This window comes from Agelaius tricolor, unplaced genomic scaffold (genome assembly GCF_023055355.1).
Source record: "Agelaius tricolor isolate 1412-34295 unplaced genomic scaffold, bAgeTri1.0.p SCAF_4, whole genome shotgun sequence".
Taxonomy (NCBI): Eukaryota; Metazoa; Chordata; class Aves; order Passeriformes; family Icteridae; genus Agelaius; species Agelaius tricolor.
The window spans coordinates 32091878-32110743 of NW_027269264.1; the positions used below are offsets into that span (position 1 = coordinate 32091878).

Sequence of the window (18866 nt, forward strand, 5' to 3'; positions counted from 1 at the left end):
GTCCGTGCCGTGCCCGCTCCGTGCCCGCTCTGTGTCCGTGCCGTGCCCGCTCTGTGCCCGCTCAGTGCCCGCTCCGTGCCCGCTCCGTGCCCGCTCCGTGCCCGCTCTGTGTCTGTGCCGTGCCCGCGCCGTGCCCATTCTGTGCCCGCTCCGTGCCCGCTCCGTGCCCGCTCCGTGCCCGCTCAGTGCCCGCTCAGTGCCCGCTCCGTGTCCGTGCCGTGCCCGTGCCGTGCCCGCTCCGTGCCCGCTCCGTGCCCGCTCCGTGCCCGCTCCGTGCCCGCTCTGTCACTAGGTGGGGCCATCGGCTCGAGGCACAGGGCTGGTGACAAAGCCGAACTCTCTTCTCTTCCTGGCCCTAACTCATCGCCGCTCCTCAGCCCTTGCAAATCCCCCCAGTACTTGGCTGAAATGCAGCCAGACTGCCTTTTTCTGTGTGAAGACAAGGCCATGTTTTTTATGTCCAGGTCAAGTAGTGCTCAACAGCATTTACTTTGGGTATTTGTTTTAATAATATATGTTATGTGGTCTGAGTAATGTATATTATGTGGTCTGAGTAATATACGTTACAGTCATTTGCAACTGACTTTTTCCACCTCTAATCTCAACTCAGGGATGAATTCAAACACAGTCACAATTCTAGACATTTGGAAGGGAAAAATATAACCTATTTCCCGAGGAGCTCTCAAATATCTTGTACACACAGTTCACAATTTTGCCTGAACTTGTGCTTTCCCAGTTTAAGGGGGAGAAGATAACTTCTCCTGTGACTGAATGGCTGCAGTCACCAGTTCTTCACCACCAGGGATTATTTAGGGTACTGGTGAAATAAAAAAAGCAATTTGAGTCCTTTCAGGCAGCAATTTTAATCTTCTGCAGGTGAATTAAAACCAGGTCACAGTAACTAGCTGACCTGCATTTTCAGGCCTCAGAAAGTGTGAAAAACACTGGAGGAATGGTGCTGCAAAGGAACTGAGAGGTCAGAGAAGACCCACTACGAGCAGGACGGTGGTGATTGTACTGCCTCTCACCACACCCACTACCACAGTTACTTCTACTGCCAGAACAAGAAAACAGCAGAAAAAAAAATATAAACTGTTAAAACAATGGAGAGCAGTGATGACCAAATCAGGAAATTTAGGAATGCCAAAAATTAATTCAACAAGAGGGTGTTTGCTTGAGTTTTTCTATGTCAGAAAATAAGCTGTTCACCTGGGAATTGGTCATAGCTTTTCATATACAAACACCAGCAAGTCTGTTAAAGCCTCATGCAGTGAACTTTCTGGGAGAGGAGGGAGGCTTGAGCACAGCACAGGGAGACCAGCTCCTTTCATCCCCTTGCTCTGGTATAGATCACTCTGTTCCCTTTTCAAGGCAACAGCAATGTGGGCATAAACTCTGATAGCTCAGGCTTGGGCCTGGGAAAGACCCACTCCCCAGAAGCTATTGAAGGTCAGAAATTATCCTTTCCTTCCCCCCACCCCCCGCTCCCTCCCTCTCTCCCTCCTGATGTGTTTCAAAGTTCTGCAAAGCAACCCCAAGTCCAGCCCAATTCCCACTTGTGTGCAAGGGCTGTAGCTGTTGTTGCCTGTAGGGTGGTCTCACCAACATAGGTGAGAATTGGCAAAGGAAATGTGTGTGGGTAAGTTAAACTAATGGCCTCTCCCCTTTGGAGCCTTAGAAAACTTATCACTTTTGTTTTGTAAAATTTTTGAGAAAAAATAAAAATATATGAAGTCTTCCCTCATACCATCTTCTTCCTGAAAATCGGTTATTTGGCAATGGAGATAAAGAAGAAAAATATATGTAGCCAAATGTTCTTTTTGTTTATATCTCTGCAGATCATTAGGAAAAAAGAAATTACAGGAGAAAGAGCAAGGAAGAAAATTCATAACTTACACATAGATGACCATAACTCTACTAGTGATTAAGTCACATGGTCAAATATGTAATAACTGGGTTGTGAGTTGGGTTAAATCTGTGAAGGGTATTAAAGTCTCCTGAAGAGGGTTTGGAGTAAGGATGGAGCCATATAGAATATTTTTCTGTAGTTTAGGAATGTTTATATTGAGAATGTGGGGTTTTTTTCACTCATAGAATATGTAGCCATACCAGCCATTGAGCATTATCCTTACTTTACTAGAGAAAAAGGCATGTTCAAGGTGAGAACCAACTGATTTTGGTTCCCAGGAAAGTTGCTATCTGTGCAATGTGAACAGCTGCAAGCACCCTTCAGGGACCTGTTCCCAAGATATTAATGTGCAGAGGCAGAGAAACTTAAAATTTTAGCACAGTTCTCCCTCAGGTACAAAGGCCTGTGAGGATTGCTTCTGCATCTCTCGTCACATGAGTCATTTAGCTCTTATCAGTGATAAAGTGATTAAAAAATTCAGATTTGACGAGTAGCACAGAAGTGTTTCTGAGTATTTCAATGTCTCCTTTATATTTTTCTCTGAATTTTATCTCTCACTCTTCCCAGTTTATACTCACCATGGCAAGAAGGAATGTCAGCAATGTGCAGAGGGACTAGGCTGCAAAGAAAGATGTTTCCAAAACTGGGTTTGAGCTTTGCTGCATGCAGCAAAGCAGGAAAGCTTCTATGAATGACTACAAGCACCTTCACAGTCACGCTGCTGCCACACTCCTCCTCACTGCTTTCCTCCTGTAGGTGCGTGCCCACTCCTGGGGGGCTGCAGCCCCCAAGCTGAGATCAGACTGCTGGCCTGAGTGCCAGGGTGTGCTCAGCCTCCCCAGAGAGAGGAGGGAAACCAGCTCCTCCTGAGCCTGCACACCCCCCCGAGACACACGAGTCCTGGAAGAATAAATAGATTTCTTTGTGTCTTGAATTCTGCTTTCTCACTTTTCCTCAACCTTTTGCTGATTCATGTATTCTCAGGGGGGGAAAAAAGGCAATTAGTACAATTTTGTCACAAGGTTTCTGGTTTTATCTAGGTGTTACAGAGAAGAAAGTTGGAATGTATAAAGTCTATAAACTCAGAAGATGGAGGAAGAACCCAAACGGTGTTTACCTTAGGTCTCACAACATTTAGGCATTTTGTGACAGTTGTTTGCTCAGGACTATCTAAGGATAATCCTGAGGTTTTCAGGACAATTCTTGCTGAATGTAGTCACAGGTCAGACATGGAAAAGTTATAGACTCTCTCTCACAGAGAAAAAATCAGAAAGAGAATCTTACCATACATCATCTGGTAAACACTATGTCTCCTGTCTTACTTACAGAACACTTAAACTCTTTGCAAATTTTCAGATAAAAACAATTAAATTGTTGTAGCAGTTATCTTTGTCTCACAGGGAGGGAAAATTCTTCCTCAGGGTGTAGGGCAGAGCAAGGAGGTAACCTTGCAAAGGTTTCTCCTATCTATCTCTCAGCTTAATCTCCTGCACAGCTTGCAAAGAGATAAAGTGGCAAACTACACTCCTAAGGTGTTGTAAATATTTTCTTTCTGTTGCAGGTTCAGGAGAGCACAGTCTCTGGCAGGAGGCCTCTTTAAAATATATCTCCCTCTGTAGAGGCTAAATCTTTCTGTACATGTGATTCTCTGTATCCATCCTCTACATGATCTAAGGCTGGATTCTGCACTTAAGGTTAGGATTTGGCCTGTGTACAGGCATGTTTAGGGAACAGCTGTGGCCATGGCTCTCAAGAACTGCTGCTAACGTGGAAATTAATGAAATTAATCTCCAGTGAGGAGCACAACCATTAACCAAGATTCCTATTGTAGCATGCATGCAACACTGAGTCAGGTGCGAAGTCTGTGACAGTGCAGAAATGTTGCAGGGAGCAACATTAACGAAACATCATTTAGGGTAAAAAGTCTCGTCTTTGTTACCTTCCAGTGGCAGACAAGTGTGAAAATGTTAAATATTGTATTAAGTTAGCTTTTATAGGGAAGGGAGAAGAATGATGCGTCAAAATTAAATGTCCACTAAAATTGAAGTTTAGATAGTATGCATTCAGAAATAATTTTATTTTCCAGTAATGACAATATGCAATATCACGTAAGAAATGAAATTGAAGAATTGATCTTATTCTTCAAATACAGGATAGCTTCAATATTAAAATTAACATATAAATTTAGCATAAATCTTATTTCCCCACTCACGTCTGCTGAGTAAATGCACATAAAGAATGAATCACTGAAACAGTATATTGAGGGAATCAGAGTCATTTTTCAAAGATGTCAGCACAAATGTGAGGTAAACCTGTTCACCAAGCATACAACAAATATTGCAGAGGTGGCCCTTCAGACCCACAGGCAGGATAAGTCAGGGACCCCCAGAAAAGCAGCACAACAACAGCAAGGACAAGGCAAGGGATAGTTTGGCACAGGACATCCCCACTGCGCTGTGCTTACCCCTGCTGTCCCTCCGACTATTCCCTTATCTACAGGTATGAGAGATACTGGAGAATGTGAGCATCACACTAGGGCTCTCCACGTCATTCCTTTGAGGGAGAAATTATTATTGTTACTGTTTACATCATTGTTGGCCTTAACCACCTTGCCACAGCTAGAGGTCAGCTAGTGGGGATTTGGCAATGTGCCTCTGGAGCAGCTGCCAGCCTCTGCAGAGCCCACTGCACTGGTGTCTGGTGGGCCTCAGACCTGGACAAGCCGACCTGTGAGCAGAGAGAGCTTTCTGTGGCATTTCCCAGAGAGCTGACAGTGAAATCACCTGTTTGACAGGAGCAAAAGCGGTCCTGGGGCACCCAAAAGAGGCTCCTGAGGGGCTGTTCAGACAGGGGCAGGAGCTGTGCAGAAGGCTCAATCCTGAAGGTCTCTTGCTCCAAGAAAGCCACAGCTGCACTAGTGCCCAAAAAAAGACTTTACAAAACCCTTAAAAAAACCCAACAACCCGTTGGACTCTGAGATCCTACAGAGACCTCACCAGGCTCAAAGCATCCTTATTGATATTTTAATTTTTTTTTCCTTTACTCGGGGTGTTTCTGAGCATCAATGCTTCCAGCCTCAACCCTCCCCATCCCGATGTGCTCTCTTCCTCGGCATGAAGTACTTGCTCGGACGGGCAGATACCCTTGTTTGCCACAAGATGGAGCAGGGGAACGCAAGGTTCAGGAGCCGTCGGTGGGAACCGCAGGATGCGGCGCCGGCGCGGGCGCTCCGCAGGCTCAGGAGCGGCGGCACGGCTGTCACCGCCAGAGCCAGGCTGGGCACCGCCACCCCTGGGAGGGCTCTGCGGGCCCGGCTGGGTGCGGCAGATGCGGCTCCGGCAGAAACGGGGCTCCCTCTGCCCGCGGCTGCCCTTGCTGGGAGCGTGGCGTGGGGGCAGCCCCCAGCAGCGCAGCAAAGCTCTGAGCAACGGGTGCCGGCATTGTCTGGGCAGAACAAGACTCCTGCCGAATGCCAAGGGATCCTTAAAATTGCATCTGCCTGTAGTGGCAGCCTGGACAATACAGCTGGATGAACAAAGCAATTTCTCAAAGGTATCACTGCAGGCAAATATATTTTTTTTTAATTAATCCTCTGCATTACTAAAATATTGTGTGGTCAAACAAAAATTAGTGTTCAACATGAAAATTTGCACTTCTTATTTTGAACAGAGATATATTTGCTTAATTTAAGGGGAAAAAAAAGTATTTGTCAATTGAGTCAAGAGTTATTTTATAACACAAGAGACAAGGATTATTTTAACTTATCTCTTTTTTCAGAAAATGGCTTGTCAAAAGAGATAGAATTTTAAAAATCATACCGTCAAATTTGCATTTTTCACCACAAGTGTGATAATAGTTCATTCCATGTTAGCCAAGGGTCATCTTTCTTTAAAAGATGTGTCCCAGTGTGAGGATGCCAAAATTCAGTTCTCTGAAAACCCACTGACCACAGAGGGTATGAGCTTTTGCAGGTATCACAGTTTGATCTTTCTGCTGAAGATGATTCAATATCTGTAGCAAAACAAGCAGACAAACAAACAAGCAAAACAAACAAAATTTAGATTGAATTGGGATTTAATTTAAAGTATAGGGGATGCCTAAGATTTCTGCAGGCAGGAAATCTGCCCAAAACTAGAGCTCCAGGGCCTATCTGCTCTTATCTAGCCTTTGACAACTTCTCAGAAATGTGTCAGAGCACAGCGTTTCACTGCCACCTGCCTTTCTCCTTGCAAGACCTATTTTACATATTACTTTTCTCTCTGGGGTGGCTGTAAGATGAATTTGTTCACAAATGCCATGTGAATGCAGGCAAATCTGTCAGTACACAACTGAAACCCTGCATTTAGGGAAACTCCAGATGCTTGCACATTTATGTTTCCATAAGTGAGTTCATTTTTCTTCCTCCCTTCTCCTGCTTTTATGTCTTTGTAGCATAATCAATAAAATGCTTTTCTGAACAGGTTGGAAAGTTATGCAAGATAAAGTATCTTTCAGTTAATTTATCCCCGAAGGAAAATAAAGTCATTATTTTATTCTCCTTTTTGTGCATATTCAGTACCTTTATAAAATGAAAGATTCATCATGTGCACAAGACTTACAGAACATGAAATGCCAAATGAGAACACAGGCATTTGTATCAACAATGACACCAGATAACATGCCTGATACATTTATATAACAGTTTTAAAGCCCATCTGCTTCAGAGTCCAACTTCAGGGTGGTATCACCTTTTTTTGAGGTGTAGGACTAATCCCCAGACCTGAAAGACCAAAGAGACATTTCATCTGCATTCAGAGGTGTGTTTTGTAAAAAGTCAATTGTCAAGCATACATAGTCACTTGTGAACAGTTGAAAAAATGACACTAAGAGCTTAACAATCTTCTAAGTGGACATTAAGCTTAGAGGCATTCCTCATCAGAAGCAATTCCTAATGTTACTCAGACACACATAAGATATGCAGTGTAATCAATGCATGCAATCATGCAATAAATTGTTCAAACCATTACTTTTCTAAGGGAAAAGGGGAATTGCCATTTGGCTAAAAATTATTTTAAAGAAATGCCCATTATTACATCCTATTTCTGGTTCTTTTCTACTTCTACAGAATAGGAAAAAAAAGATGCTTCTGAAGCATTGGGAGAGCCTTTTGTTTTCTGCTTTCTGTGATTGTAGCAAGCTCTGCTTTACTCAGCTGAGCTTGGAAATATCTGCAGTACAAATACAAGAGACCTCAGCTTCCCTGATGACAGCTTTTGCCTAATCTCAGTTGCAAGTTACAAGTCAGGGAAGCAAAACCGAGACTTGGAAAAAGAGGTTCCCCTTGACTGCAGCTGCTGGAGCTGGACATTTTAACCCCGGCTGAGAACTAATCAGCTCTCTATCTTCAGAATGTTATTTGCCCAGTATAAATGACATAAACCAAGATCATCATCTTAGTTTATTTTTCTAGAGTCCTTAGCATGCTACATTAACCTGACAATGCTTAATCTGGTGTTCATTTCACAATACACTTCATGCAATTCACAGCTGTAATTGGTTTTACACTGACATTACACATTTCGACCTAGCCATGGGAAAAGAATAACTCTTAATAATATTTCTCTGAAAAGTGTCCAAGCTCAAACGGCACAGAAGCAGCTCATGTTAGTTGCATGTGTGTATTCCCTTCTTCTGCCTTTTCTTTCACTGCAAGGATGATCACTGGCATAAGACTATAAGGTCCTTGTTTTAGTCCATTTGCAATTGAAATATGTTTGCTTGATTTCTTATGTCCTGAGGAGTTCTCAATTATAAAACAGCATTCAAGTATTCTAGTTTAACATCCCCATTTTTCTGAGTTAAGAAACAAAGTAGACCTTGGGCTTCTGTTTCCATTATGAGTCTTCTAGAGTCCCATAACTGGTAGCCATAAAGTCTTCCTTTGCAACACACACTCAGCACTAAAGCCAGAGTATTGCTATTTGGCATTATCCAGTGAAGTGCAAGAAATTAAATAAGTTATGTCTTTATTGCTATAGTACAATACCAAGCAACTTTTTAATACAATTGCAAGAGTTTTGTAGAGCACATGTCCCTCCTCTTAGGGGCCAGTAGTTCAGCTGCACTGTGAGTATCGCTTAGCTGTCACATGTCAAACGTCAGTCTAAGAAGATGTGTTGAGTATTCTTGAGTCTGAAGAATCAGACCTGTCCTCATATTCATCTTCTGTGTAAATTGGCTGCTTAGACACAATTGGGCATCCATCATCAGGAATTGAAATCCTAGGATCTTCTGACGAGCGGGAAGGAAGGACAGGCGAGCTTCGGAAAACAGTGGCTGAGTTGCCAGAGAAAGGACTGACATACTGGGATCGCAGCTGGTACTGCTGCTGCAATGTCATGGTGTTCCACAGGGTGACATCGTTGGGCAGGAATGGGCTGGACTGGTTTCTTGCCAAAGTGTTCCTCAGCATCAGCGGGTAGCGTGGTGGCTGAGGGAAAGGGTGCTGCAAAGGTACGGCTAGAGGATTTGGCACAACATTACTGGAATCAGCAGAGAACCTCAGAGTGTCAGGAACCCTAAATGCCGAGCCCACAGACCACTTGGAAGATGAAATAGGATAAGAACTCAGTGTGTGTTCAAAAATATGGCCATTGGAAGGCAAAACAAGACCATCCGATTCTGCAGAAGTTCTCTCTCCACTGGCCACTGAAGACCGGCTGGACAGGAGAACCTCTACAGCACTCACCAGGTCACCACCACACCCCTTCAGGATCAACTCTAGCACAGCTGGCTTTTGGTTAGGGAAAATCTTTTTCAAGACTTCAAGTGGGGGTCTGTTTGCTTTCAAACTGAATGGTAAAGAAACTGTCCCAGAAGGACCTTCTATCAGGAGGTGGTTCTGCTCTGGGTGGTACTTGGGGCTGTCTGGACGGTTCTCTGTGTTCCCACCATTTTTCTGAACTGCAAAACCAACCTCATCCACTGAAACAATTTCAGGGCTTTCAGGGTTGAAACAACTTTTGGCTTTAGTCATGTCTGGGGAACTCCTTTGGTCTGTGTCTTTGTCACTGTAGCTCTCGGCATTGTCTGCTCCACTTGCATCACCCAGCCGCTCCTCATTCACGTCTGCAAAGAGAAGTCAGAGAAGTTAACAGAAAACTGAGGCCAAAAGCTTTTACAGAGATTTGAGGATGCTGTCTTCTTAAACTGAACAGACCAGGACTCTAAGGGGGAAAAAGTGCTTTTTTTCTCAGAGATCCTGCAAAAATTAAGGTATCTTTGCAACATGTCATGAGAATAAATCTGGAAAATGATAATGTGATCTGATCTAGACATACTCTGTCTCATTCTCCCATGTGCAAGCAAAGAATGTGATAATTTTTCTGCTGCATCAAAAGTGCTAAATCTATCCTTTCTCACTGGTTCCAAGGCAGTAACACACCACCCAACTGCAAGATTTCTCAGAGGAACTTCAGCACTTTCACATCATAATTCCTCACTAGTACCATCTCATTGTCTGTGAGCTGAAGAGGGCACTTAGGAAATGAAAATTCCCCTGCAGCTCCAACAGCATTGACAGAACCACTCCATTATGACTACAGTCTAAAGGTTTAAAAAGTCTTCAAATAAATAAATAAATGTATTCCAGTTCTGAAGAAACTGGTCTCTCCCACAGAAATCAGTTCCTCCCACAGCAAGAATTGCAACTTCTAAACCATTAAGTATGTCTGATGCCTTGTCCCATCCAAGCAGATATTCTAGAAAATTCTGGCTTGGAGAAGACATCTGGAAGGCATTTGGTTCAACATCCTCTTCAAACTGGGAGCAGCCTTAGACAAAGAGCAGGTTGCTTATGTGGCTGCTTAGCTGAGTTTTAAATAATTCCAAGAAGGAGGAATTATTCCTCACAACCTCTCTTAGCAATTGTTCCAGGTATCTTGCTTTCTGTGTACTAAACTAAGAAGGATGAGAGCTGAGTATGGAGCTGAAAACAAGCCCATTGACCATGCTGTCTCCAGATGGACACTCAAAACTCTTTGGTAATGCCTGGCCACAGTATGGAACCCTTTGAAATAAGACTGCTTGTCAGCAAGCAGAAGGGAAGGATGCTTGCTTATGCAAAAGAGGATCAAGGTATTTGCTTGAGATTTTACATTGTCATTTCCCAAGAACATAGTTCTGCTGGCTTTCCCCATTGAGCACAATGTTTACATTCTTGGGAAGCATCAATACATGGGGAGAGGATTGTTGTCTAAGCTGTGGCTGACAGTCTACTTTAACCACACAGGGAAGTGCTTTTGAATGCACAAATGAGGACTATCCACAAAAAACAATACAGCTATTTTTCCAAGCTCCTGACAAATACCCCAACTAGATAAAGTTACTGTAAGAAGCAAGCAAAGGTTCCTAAAATGTTCTGATGATCCCACCTGCCCAACTGAGATGGAACCAGTTAGAGGTGTGCAAGCACCTGAGCCTCACTGCTCACCATCTCTGACATTCCTCTCACTGCAGGAGCAGGCAGGGCATCTTCTCATCAGTTAGTGGGCTAGGTTTAACATTTAACAGATCAGCATGAAAAAAAGACTATTAATGGAATTTATCCAATAGAGAGAAAGAAGTCAGGGTCTGAAGCAGCCTAAGCTGAGCAAGAAGCCACTATGCTCACCACAGTGGGAGTTATAAATAAAGAAGAGATCCTGGCAGAGCACAGCCTGACAGTGTGTGATCATGGCAAAGGAAGATTCTCTTCATGAGGATGGCTGTACCTGGCAGAAACGATGGGCCATCCTAAGAGATTTGGGATGCTGCTAATTTGGGCTGTGGAAGATAAGTGTGTAGCCGAGGAGTACAGATGCTCTTACAAAAACCTCACTCCTTTCAGCAGGATAACCCATTTTGGGAACTGTTTTTTACACTGGTTATGCTGCCTGTTGAGTGCAAACAGGGAAGCAGTAACTCTGCATGTTCTGTATTAGTGAGGAGGCCATGTACATTTCCTCTTTCTCATATGTTCAGCGCATCAATCAGCATTAGCAGCCAAAGCAGAATGCAGGAATTGCTTGCCGATAGCAAACTGGCACGTGCATCCTTCTGAGGAGGTGCTAAGATACTGGCATAGCTCATCCTTTATTGAGAAAATAGGGTGAGACTCACACTACCTTCCCTTCTAATCCCTTCACTATGCATTTATTACAAATCTTGGTGAATATTTATATGTTCAAGGCTTAGTGGGCAGTCTGAGGACATTAAAATACCTTGTCCCTATCTTGACAGAGTTAGAGAGGCTGTTTAAGGAAGATGATAGCCCTAATTTTCACATAAATAAATTGCACTGTGGTGACTAATATTACCAAATGGACTGAAAGCAAGGAGAACATATTTCAGAATTACCTCATGCTCACGTTTACAGTGTATCTTTACGGCATGAGAGCAAGTACCGCTGTGGAGAAAATATATGTTTATTTAAAAAAAACAACCAACAAAAAAACAAACACCCTCAGATCAGGTGAGATATCTCAAATATATTCCCCGATCCTTACAAAATGTTATTTTCAGGATATTTCAGATTAATTTTCTGTACCCTTAAACATATCCTTGTGAGGCTTGCCTAAAAAATTTTCATCAAATTCTGAAAACTCATCCCACTGAATTTTTCCTCTTTACCATCAGTAGACTACACAGATGCTGGCTCTGAGCTTTAGCACAGGGGCAGTCTCCTCACACAGCACAGGTCACAGCGGCGCATCTCACTGGGCTGTTTTACTCCCGGGGACAGACCCGGAAAACGAGATTTCGTTGATTTTAAATCAAAGTGGTGCTATTAACACACAGGGGATTACCCTGTGCTGGCTACCACTGAGCGTGGAGGCTGCTGTGTTTCCCCGTCTGTCTTTTTGAGAGCATTTCTGGCTGCCGGTGTCAGTCAGGCAGCTCCATGCCCGGGCTGGGCAGTGCGCGGGTGTCACCCGGGGCCCGAGGCTGTCGCACGGCCGCTCACCTGGCCGGCCCTGGGGCTTCCCTCGCTGTAGGCTGTGCTTTATCTGCTTTAAACACCCCCTTCCCGCTACGCTGAAGGCTCGGGGAGGATCAGGCGTACTCTGGGGACTGTCCCCAACCCTTCATGGGAACCACCACCACCGGGATTTTCGTTTGTTTAAAACTGGCACAAAAATAGTCATCGTCAAATAAACAAAAAATTGTGAAGATCCATTGTAAATATCCCTATGTGAACACTGAATTTTAGGAATATTATATGCATGTATTAATTACAAATGCTTGTATTTTCAGGTATAAAAATAATTTTGTATTTAGAACATACAACCTACTGATTCTCTACCAAAGCTTTTTTCCTTTTCATAATTCATAACTTTTACATGAGAATATTCTCGGTTTCAAGAAAGAAATCTCGTCCTCAGATATTTTTTACGTTTTGGGGGTTTGGTTGTTATATTTTGTCCTGTGTGAGCTCTGAGGATTTTTGCTGTATTTCTGGTGGCGGTGTTTGTTTGGTTTGCTTTTTTTTTGGGGGGGGGGGGGCGGGGGGGAGGGGCGGCAGTGTTTGTTTTGTCTTTCTGTTGGTTTTTGGTTTTGGGAGGGTTGTTTCTTTGTGTGGCTCTGGGGTGGGATTTTTATGTTTTGTTTTTTAGGGGAAGGTTATTTTGTTGTGCGCGTGTGTGTGTGCGTGTGTGTGTGTTTTGAGGCTTTTTTCCCCCCAACACCTTCTATCTCAAATTTCCTGCATTTAAGTATCCAGTTTGTGATTCCTGGGAAAACTAAGGAAACTATTTTCCTACTGATATAAAAGATGGGGAGTATTCATCAAATAATACACATGCAGGAGAGATACCAGCCCGGATCAGAGATGCAGGGCAAATACAGATACGCATGAAACAGAACTGGGAGAACCGTACATGCATTTACAGTAAAATACAATACAAATTCAGCACAATATTTACCTCAATTCTTCTTGACTATCTATACATTAATAATCATGGGTCAAATGTAAAGGGGCCAAATACAAGTAAAATAGATGAGAGGGAAAAGCTGTTTAAGTTAATTACTTGTCTGGAAAACTTGTTCTAATATTTTGGAACCAAATTTGCTTCTTCAATATCCCACTGCTGAGTCCCTGTTAAAACAGTTTGTTCTTCAATTTTTAGGGCAGTTCTTTTCTCAACAGATTTTCTTGTATCTTGAAAGTACCTGCTCTTCTCCTTAGTCATATTATTAGGACAGGCTGATACAGAACTAGCATAACTGCACATAAAGCTAAGGCTATGTTTTTGGTGGGGTTTTTTTTGTTTTCTTTGGGTTTGTTTTTTTTACTCTTGCTGTCTGTTTGGAAAGTGGGGTGCTTGTTAGCTTGATTTTGTTGTTGGGGCTTTGTTTAGGTTTTGGTTTTAATTACTTTCACTTCAGATTTCTTCCCTATATTCGAAGATCTAAATACTATGTAGGAGACTAATCGCTGTTCTCAAATTAACACAGAGACAGATGCACTGCATTTAGAAGCTGGCTCTGAAAGTATCAGGCAATGAATATGGCATTATATTTACAAGTCTTGGTAACTACTACTAAGACAAATATAACATGCACTCCTGTGGGCAAGGAAAGTTCACGTGCACGGTATCAGAAGGAGGAATCATTCCAGGTTAGCAGAGGCAGATGTAACAAGGGTAATTTCAGAACTTCGCAACTGTCCCACTGAAATGGCCGATTGTAGCAGGAACAGAAGCTGACGGATCTGATTTTACCATATATCAGGAAATATCCCTTCGGCAGTGAAAAAACTTTTCACGAGAATAACGTCCTCGGGGAGGAAGGGGTTGTGTGTGTGTTTTAGAAACCGGGTGGACAGGAGGTTTTTCCTCTGTTTTTATGGCGATTTTAATACAGTTAATGGAAAGAGAGGAAAGAGAAAAGCCTGCCTCTCAGAGAACACAGGATAATTGGGAATAAGCAAGTCATGTGGTTAAACAGTGTCTGGTGGAAGGTGGCAGCAGGAACCTCTAAGGAGACCGTCTTCCACTTTGCTCTCATGCATTCTCATGTTCATAAAAAGTGGGGGGAAAAAAACCGTCTGTGACAATCAGGGACCGGGGACATGCAGGTGAGGTCTGAGTGACCAGAAAGGCTCCCCGGTGGTCCCGGGGTGCCCCGGTCCCCCCAGCCCGGCCTCACTGCAGGTGGGGACAGGGGCAGGCGCAGCGCCGAGGGCCTCGATTTATGGAGATCTCCGTTATGTCCTGTAGTTTGTTTGTTTGTTTTTTCGCTCCGTAAAGCTATTATCAAAAAGTGCTGACTGGCTGGCAAGGAAGGATTTCTCATCAATACACTTTGATTGTATTTTGCAAACAAAATGCCTGTTGCTTGGTAACATTTCACTTGAGCCTGACCTTCCCCAAAAGTTATTGCTATCAGATTCGATTTACACTCTCCCCCCGTGATTACTGTAATCTTTTAAACCGGGAAGTTCATACATCAGGGTGAAGGAAAGTTGAGCGTGCAAGTTAATATCGCTCCTATCCGGCAGATTTATATCGTGCTGGCGGATGGGAACTTTCATTTTCTCGAAGAGGCAAGGCGGGTTTTTCCCCTCCTCTCCCCACCACCTCGGCCTTATGCCCCGCTACCTCCGCGCAGGGAGGGGGCCCCGGCCAGGCGCCGCCGCCTGTGCGGAGAGGGTCCGCGCCGGCGGGAGGCTAGGACCAGTGGGAAATTTGGGGAGAGACCCCCATGCCCGGCCCTGGGCCGATATGTGGGGGAGAGGGCTGCCGGAGGGCAAGCAGGTGGTACCAAGGGCCGGAAAATGGGAAGCGGGTCCCAAACCACCGGCATCCTCGACAGAGCGTCGGACTCAGCCGTACCGCCGCCTCGGGCCCGGTGTGCGTCCGCTGCGGTGCTGGAGGAGCAGAGCCCCATGCTGGGGCCCTGGTGGACGCCTCCGTGTCCGGACTGGTCCCACAGCGCACACGGGCCCGCGCGGCGGCAGCACCGGGCTCGCCACTCTCGTCCCGGAGCACCGCGTAAAATTTTGTCACAACTTGTCAGCGGAGCGCCCTGGGCTGGCAGCGGCCTGTCTGCCGAACATCCCTATCGTGAAAGACTGTCAGCTCCCGCTCAGACAACGGACGGAACGCGACTGCGGCTCCGGAGTGTTAGTTTTGCCTCCGGCAAGGTGCATTACCGACAGGTCGCGCTCACAAGGTGCCCATTGCAGGCGGCACTTTCGGCACCCCCGACCTCCCTCTCACAAGACGCCCCGGACGCGACCCGCAGGGACAGGCCTGCGCAGGAGGGCGGGGTTGCCCCGCTCATCCCCTGCCAACACTCCCCTTTCCCCGGTCGTCATAGCTTCGCCTCCCTGCTCCTGGCGCCGCTTTTGGTCCGAGGCTCTCTGTGCAGGTCTTGTCCCGGACGAGGTCCCGCAGCCCCATGCTCGGGGTGCGGGGAGCCGGACAGCGACTCCGGGAGAGAGACCGAGAGAAGCAGAAAGACATGCTGCTGTGATCCACGCGGGATGCGGCCCCTTCCCAGCGGACCTGAGGAACGGGCCCAGAAGCAGCACGTCGGGGAGCCGGTCGGCAGCCGCGACCTTTGCGGGTTCCCTCTACTTGTCTCGGTGGACGCGATTCTGGCTGAGGAGTGGGCCGGTCACTTTGCGGCTCCATGCTTTTTAAGAGCGATAAAGTGTACCCGACGGAATTCCTCTCCGTTCCCTTCCCACGGAGCCCGTTGGGTGAAAGGGAAAGCTTTTTACTCGTTCCGGCCCCGTCCCCAGAACCGACAGCCGGGATCCCAGCCCTCCCTTTCCCTCCTGCCCCGGTACCGCCGTGCCCGGCCCGGCCTCACCTGCCTTGGGGAGCGGCCCCGGGAGCGCGGGGGGCGGCTCGGCGGCCCAGCGAAGGGCGGCGGCGGCGGCCAGCTCGGCGGGGGTCCGCGGCGGCGCGGCGCAGGGCGACGGCCCCGGCGGCGGCGTGGGGGGCTCGGTGCTGCCCGGCGGCCCGGGGAGGGAGCGCAGGGAGTCCGGGAGGAGGCTCTCCAGGCTTTCGTTGGCCTGCTGCCGGCGGAGCGCCACCTGCGCGGCCATCACCCGCTGCCTCTCGATGATGAGGATGCACTTCTCGCAGGTGCAGTCCTTGAAGCGGCAATAGCGCTTGTGGCCCTTCAGCCAGGACAGCACGCCGTGGTTGCGGCACCGGGCGCACTTCGGCGTCCGCTGCAGCGGAGCCCGCGGTGGCTGCGACACCGGGCCGCCCATGTAGAGGTACGGGGAGCCATAGCCGTTCATGCCCGCGGGAGGAGCCCGGTCGGCTCCGGGGTGGAGAAGGCCTCAGCGAGGGCGGGCGGAGGCCGGGGCGATGGAGGCGGGCGGCTCTGCCCGCGGGCTCTGCGGGGGGCGCGGCTCAACCCCAGGCCGGCGGGGAGAGGCACCGCCGGCCGCGGTGGCACCGGCGGGCAGAGCGCGGCCGCCGGCCGGAGCGACACTGCCGCTGCCCGCGCCGCCCCGCTGAGCCCAGAGCCCCTCAGACCGCCCCCGCCCCCCGCCCGCCCCCCCGCCAGCCTCCTTTCCCGGCGCCGACTGGGGAATGGAGGGAGAGAAAGATAGAGGAAGAGAGGGAGAGAGGGAGGGAGGGAGGGAGGAAGGGAGGGAAGCGGCGGCGGGGGGATCTCTGCCCCGCCGTCGGGGCGGCGGCGATGCCCGTGCCGTGCAGAAGGGGTTCGTCCCTGAGCGGACCGGATTCCCGGCTGCTGCCACCCACGCCCTGCCCCCTCACGGCTCACGCCCCACGCCCCTAAGGCACCCGGGGCTGAGAGATGAACGGGCTCTAGGAGGTTTCTCCGGGCTCTGTGTCGGCCCCGCCTCAAAAGCCCGCTGGGTTCGGCGGCACGGTGTATGGCTGCTGCCGCCTGTGGCCCGGCGGCGAGAGGGAGTGGCGGGGGGTCGAGATCAAAGTTCTGCCAAAGTTTTGCCAAAGTTTTGCAGCCGCAAAGAGGTGCTCGGAGCAGGAGCTGTCCGGGACCAGGAGCTGCCCACAACAGCTGGGCGGAATCGGGGTGCGGCCGCGTCCCCGCGGGATCGCGCCGCAGAGCTGGAGAGCCGCCGTAGGCACCTGCCCCCGTGGGCTCCGCTGCCTCTCCTGCATCCCGCGGCAAGACAGCTACCCAAACCAAGCGGTGGCTATAGAAAGGAATGATAAATTCACGGCAAGTCAGGTTGCTTGAAACCTAAACGATGATGTCTGATGCGGCAGACTTGTAGTGTTCTGCATTTCCGTACGCGGAGGGGTTTCTCGCTGAAACACGGGTATTTCCCTCAAGCGAGGACCTTGAATCAAAATTTAATATATTGGGGGAAAAAACCAAAAAAGTTATATGCATTTTGGCTGAGGAGAAGCAAATTACAAGCGTTCATCTGCCCGCGGCGTAGCGTCCGCGGGCGGGCAGGGGCTGCTGCTTGGACCTGGACCCATTTCGTTGCCTCAAGACCTCCCCTGCCCTTCCCAGGCATCTTTCCACCATAACCGCTACACGAAATAAAGGTTTTAGCGAGGCTACGTAATAACGAAATCAGATTTAAAACTCGGGAAGTATTTCGCTGGAGAGAATAAAAGGCACAGTGTATGCTACGAAAGTATTTGCGTGGTATTTAATTACTAGGCTCTTTCCTCGTTACTTTTTTAGTTCTAGAGGAAGAGTGATTCCGCCTGATCTTTCTCCCCCGGGCTGTGCGCGGGATGTGAGAAGGATGAGCACTCCACCTGTAAATCGCACCGAGCCAGGGAAGTGAATCGGATCAGATAAGGGGAACAGCGCATTTTCTGTCAGTGCTAGTAGAACATAATTTTTTTGCTGCCGGAGTGCATGCACTGAACCCTGCAGCTCGCAACTGGCCTCCCCCGCGGGGCCTCTCGCACACTCGGGAGTCCCCATCGAGGGGAGAAAAAGAAAGAAGCGGACCACCCATTCAACTATCACAAAATTACGTAAGATGATGAGCACCCACCCTTGGAAATCCGTTTCCTCTAAACGAAGAAACGGAGTGCGGCTGTCTGCGGCGGTGGGGATCATGGTGGAAAACTCTACTTCCCCTCTAGCTGGAGAGGGTCCTGCGGGGCGCCTCCGCCACCGCAGCCGGCCGGGCGCTGCCAGATGCCGAGCCGAGGTGCCCAGCGCGGCGGTAGGTTGGCGGAGGACCGGGGGCCCCTCTCTCGCTTGGCTGCACATGGGGCGTTTAGGCTGAAATACCCGTTTGATATAATACTGTAATCCTTTTCTCATATTTGATGGGAATGGTTTCCATGTCCTAGTATTTGACAACATCTACCCATAGGGCCAGATTCGTATTTGTGTTAGCAAAACGTCCCCTGCCTGAAAGTCCATTGTAACCCAACACCTGACAACCCCGGTTCCCATTTCTGCTGGCCGAAAAGGTTTATTCAAGCACATAATGGGATCCCAGCAGAAAGCTTTTCAGACGAAGTGGCGATGGTAAACTGCGCCACATGAACTCCGTTTCCAGGGCTATTAAGCTTTTAATTGCAAAATAGCAGAGGAAATTTCAAGGTGACAATGAGGTGTTAGCATTTAGCGCCCAGAATAATAGACCGAAAGAGAATGAATGTGCGAAACATATGCTGCAAATAACATTTAGCGGAAAAGACCGGCTCAGCCAAAGGGCCAAAGAACCCCTGCCGACCGGGCAGGACGGGAGACGGGCTGGAAACCGGCCCGAATCCGCTGGCATTTCGCGACTTTTCGATGTAGGGCCATCCCGAAGACTCGGCGCTGCTGCCCAGCCGCTGGAACCCGCCGTGAGCTGCATCCCTGCCGCGGGGTCTGCTGCCCCGGGAGCCCCGCCGTTCCCCACGGGCGGAGAGGGGGTCGGGCCCGAGGGAGTGCTCGGCAGTGCTGGCACTGCTGGAAAATAAGCTTTTGGGAGGGGGCGTTCGCGGGATGCTGGTGGCCACTT

At 48.1% G+C, this 18866-nt stretch overlaps 1 protein-coding gene across 1 annotated transcript; it reads right to left on the bottom strand.

The window, feature by feature from the left end:
- Positions 1–6981: 6981 nt before the first annotated feature.
- DMRT3 (doublesex and mab-3 related transcription factor 3) lies at positions 6982–16477 on the bottom strand. The gene is made up of 2 exons (XM_071425951.1): positions 15746–16477; positions 6982–9016 (listed from the first exon to the last, which is right to left on the bottom strand). Exons 1-2 carry the CDS (start codon positions 16182–16184, stop codon positions 8052–8054), a joined length of 1404 nt encoding a protein of 467 aa, XP_071282052.1. The 5' UTR covers positions 16185–16477; the 3' UTR covers positions 6982–8051.
- Positions 16478–18866: the final 2389 nt, after the last annotated feature.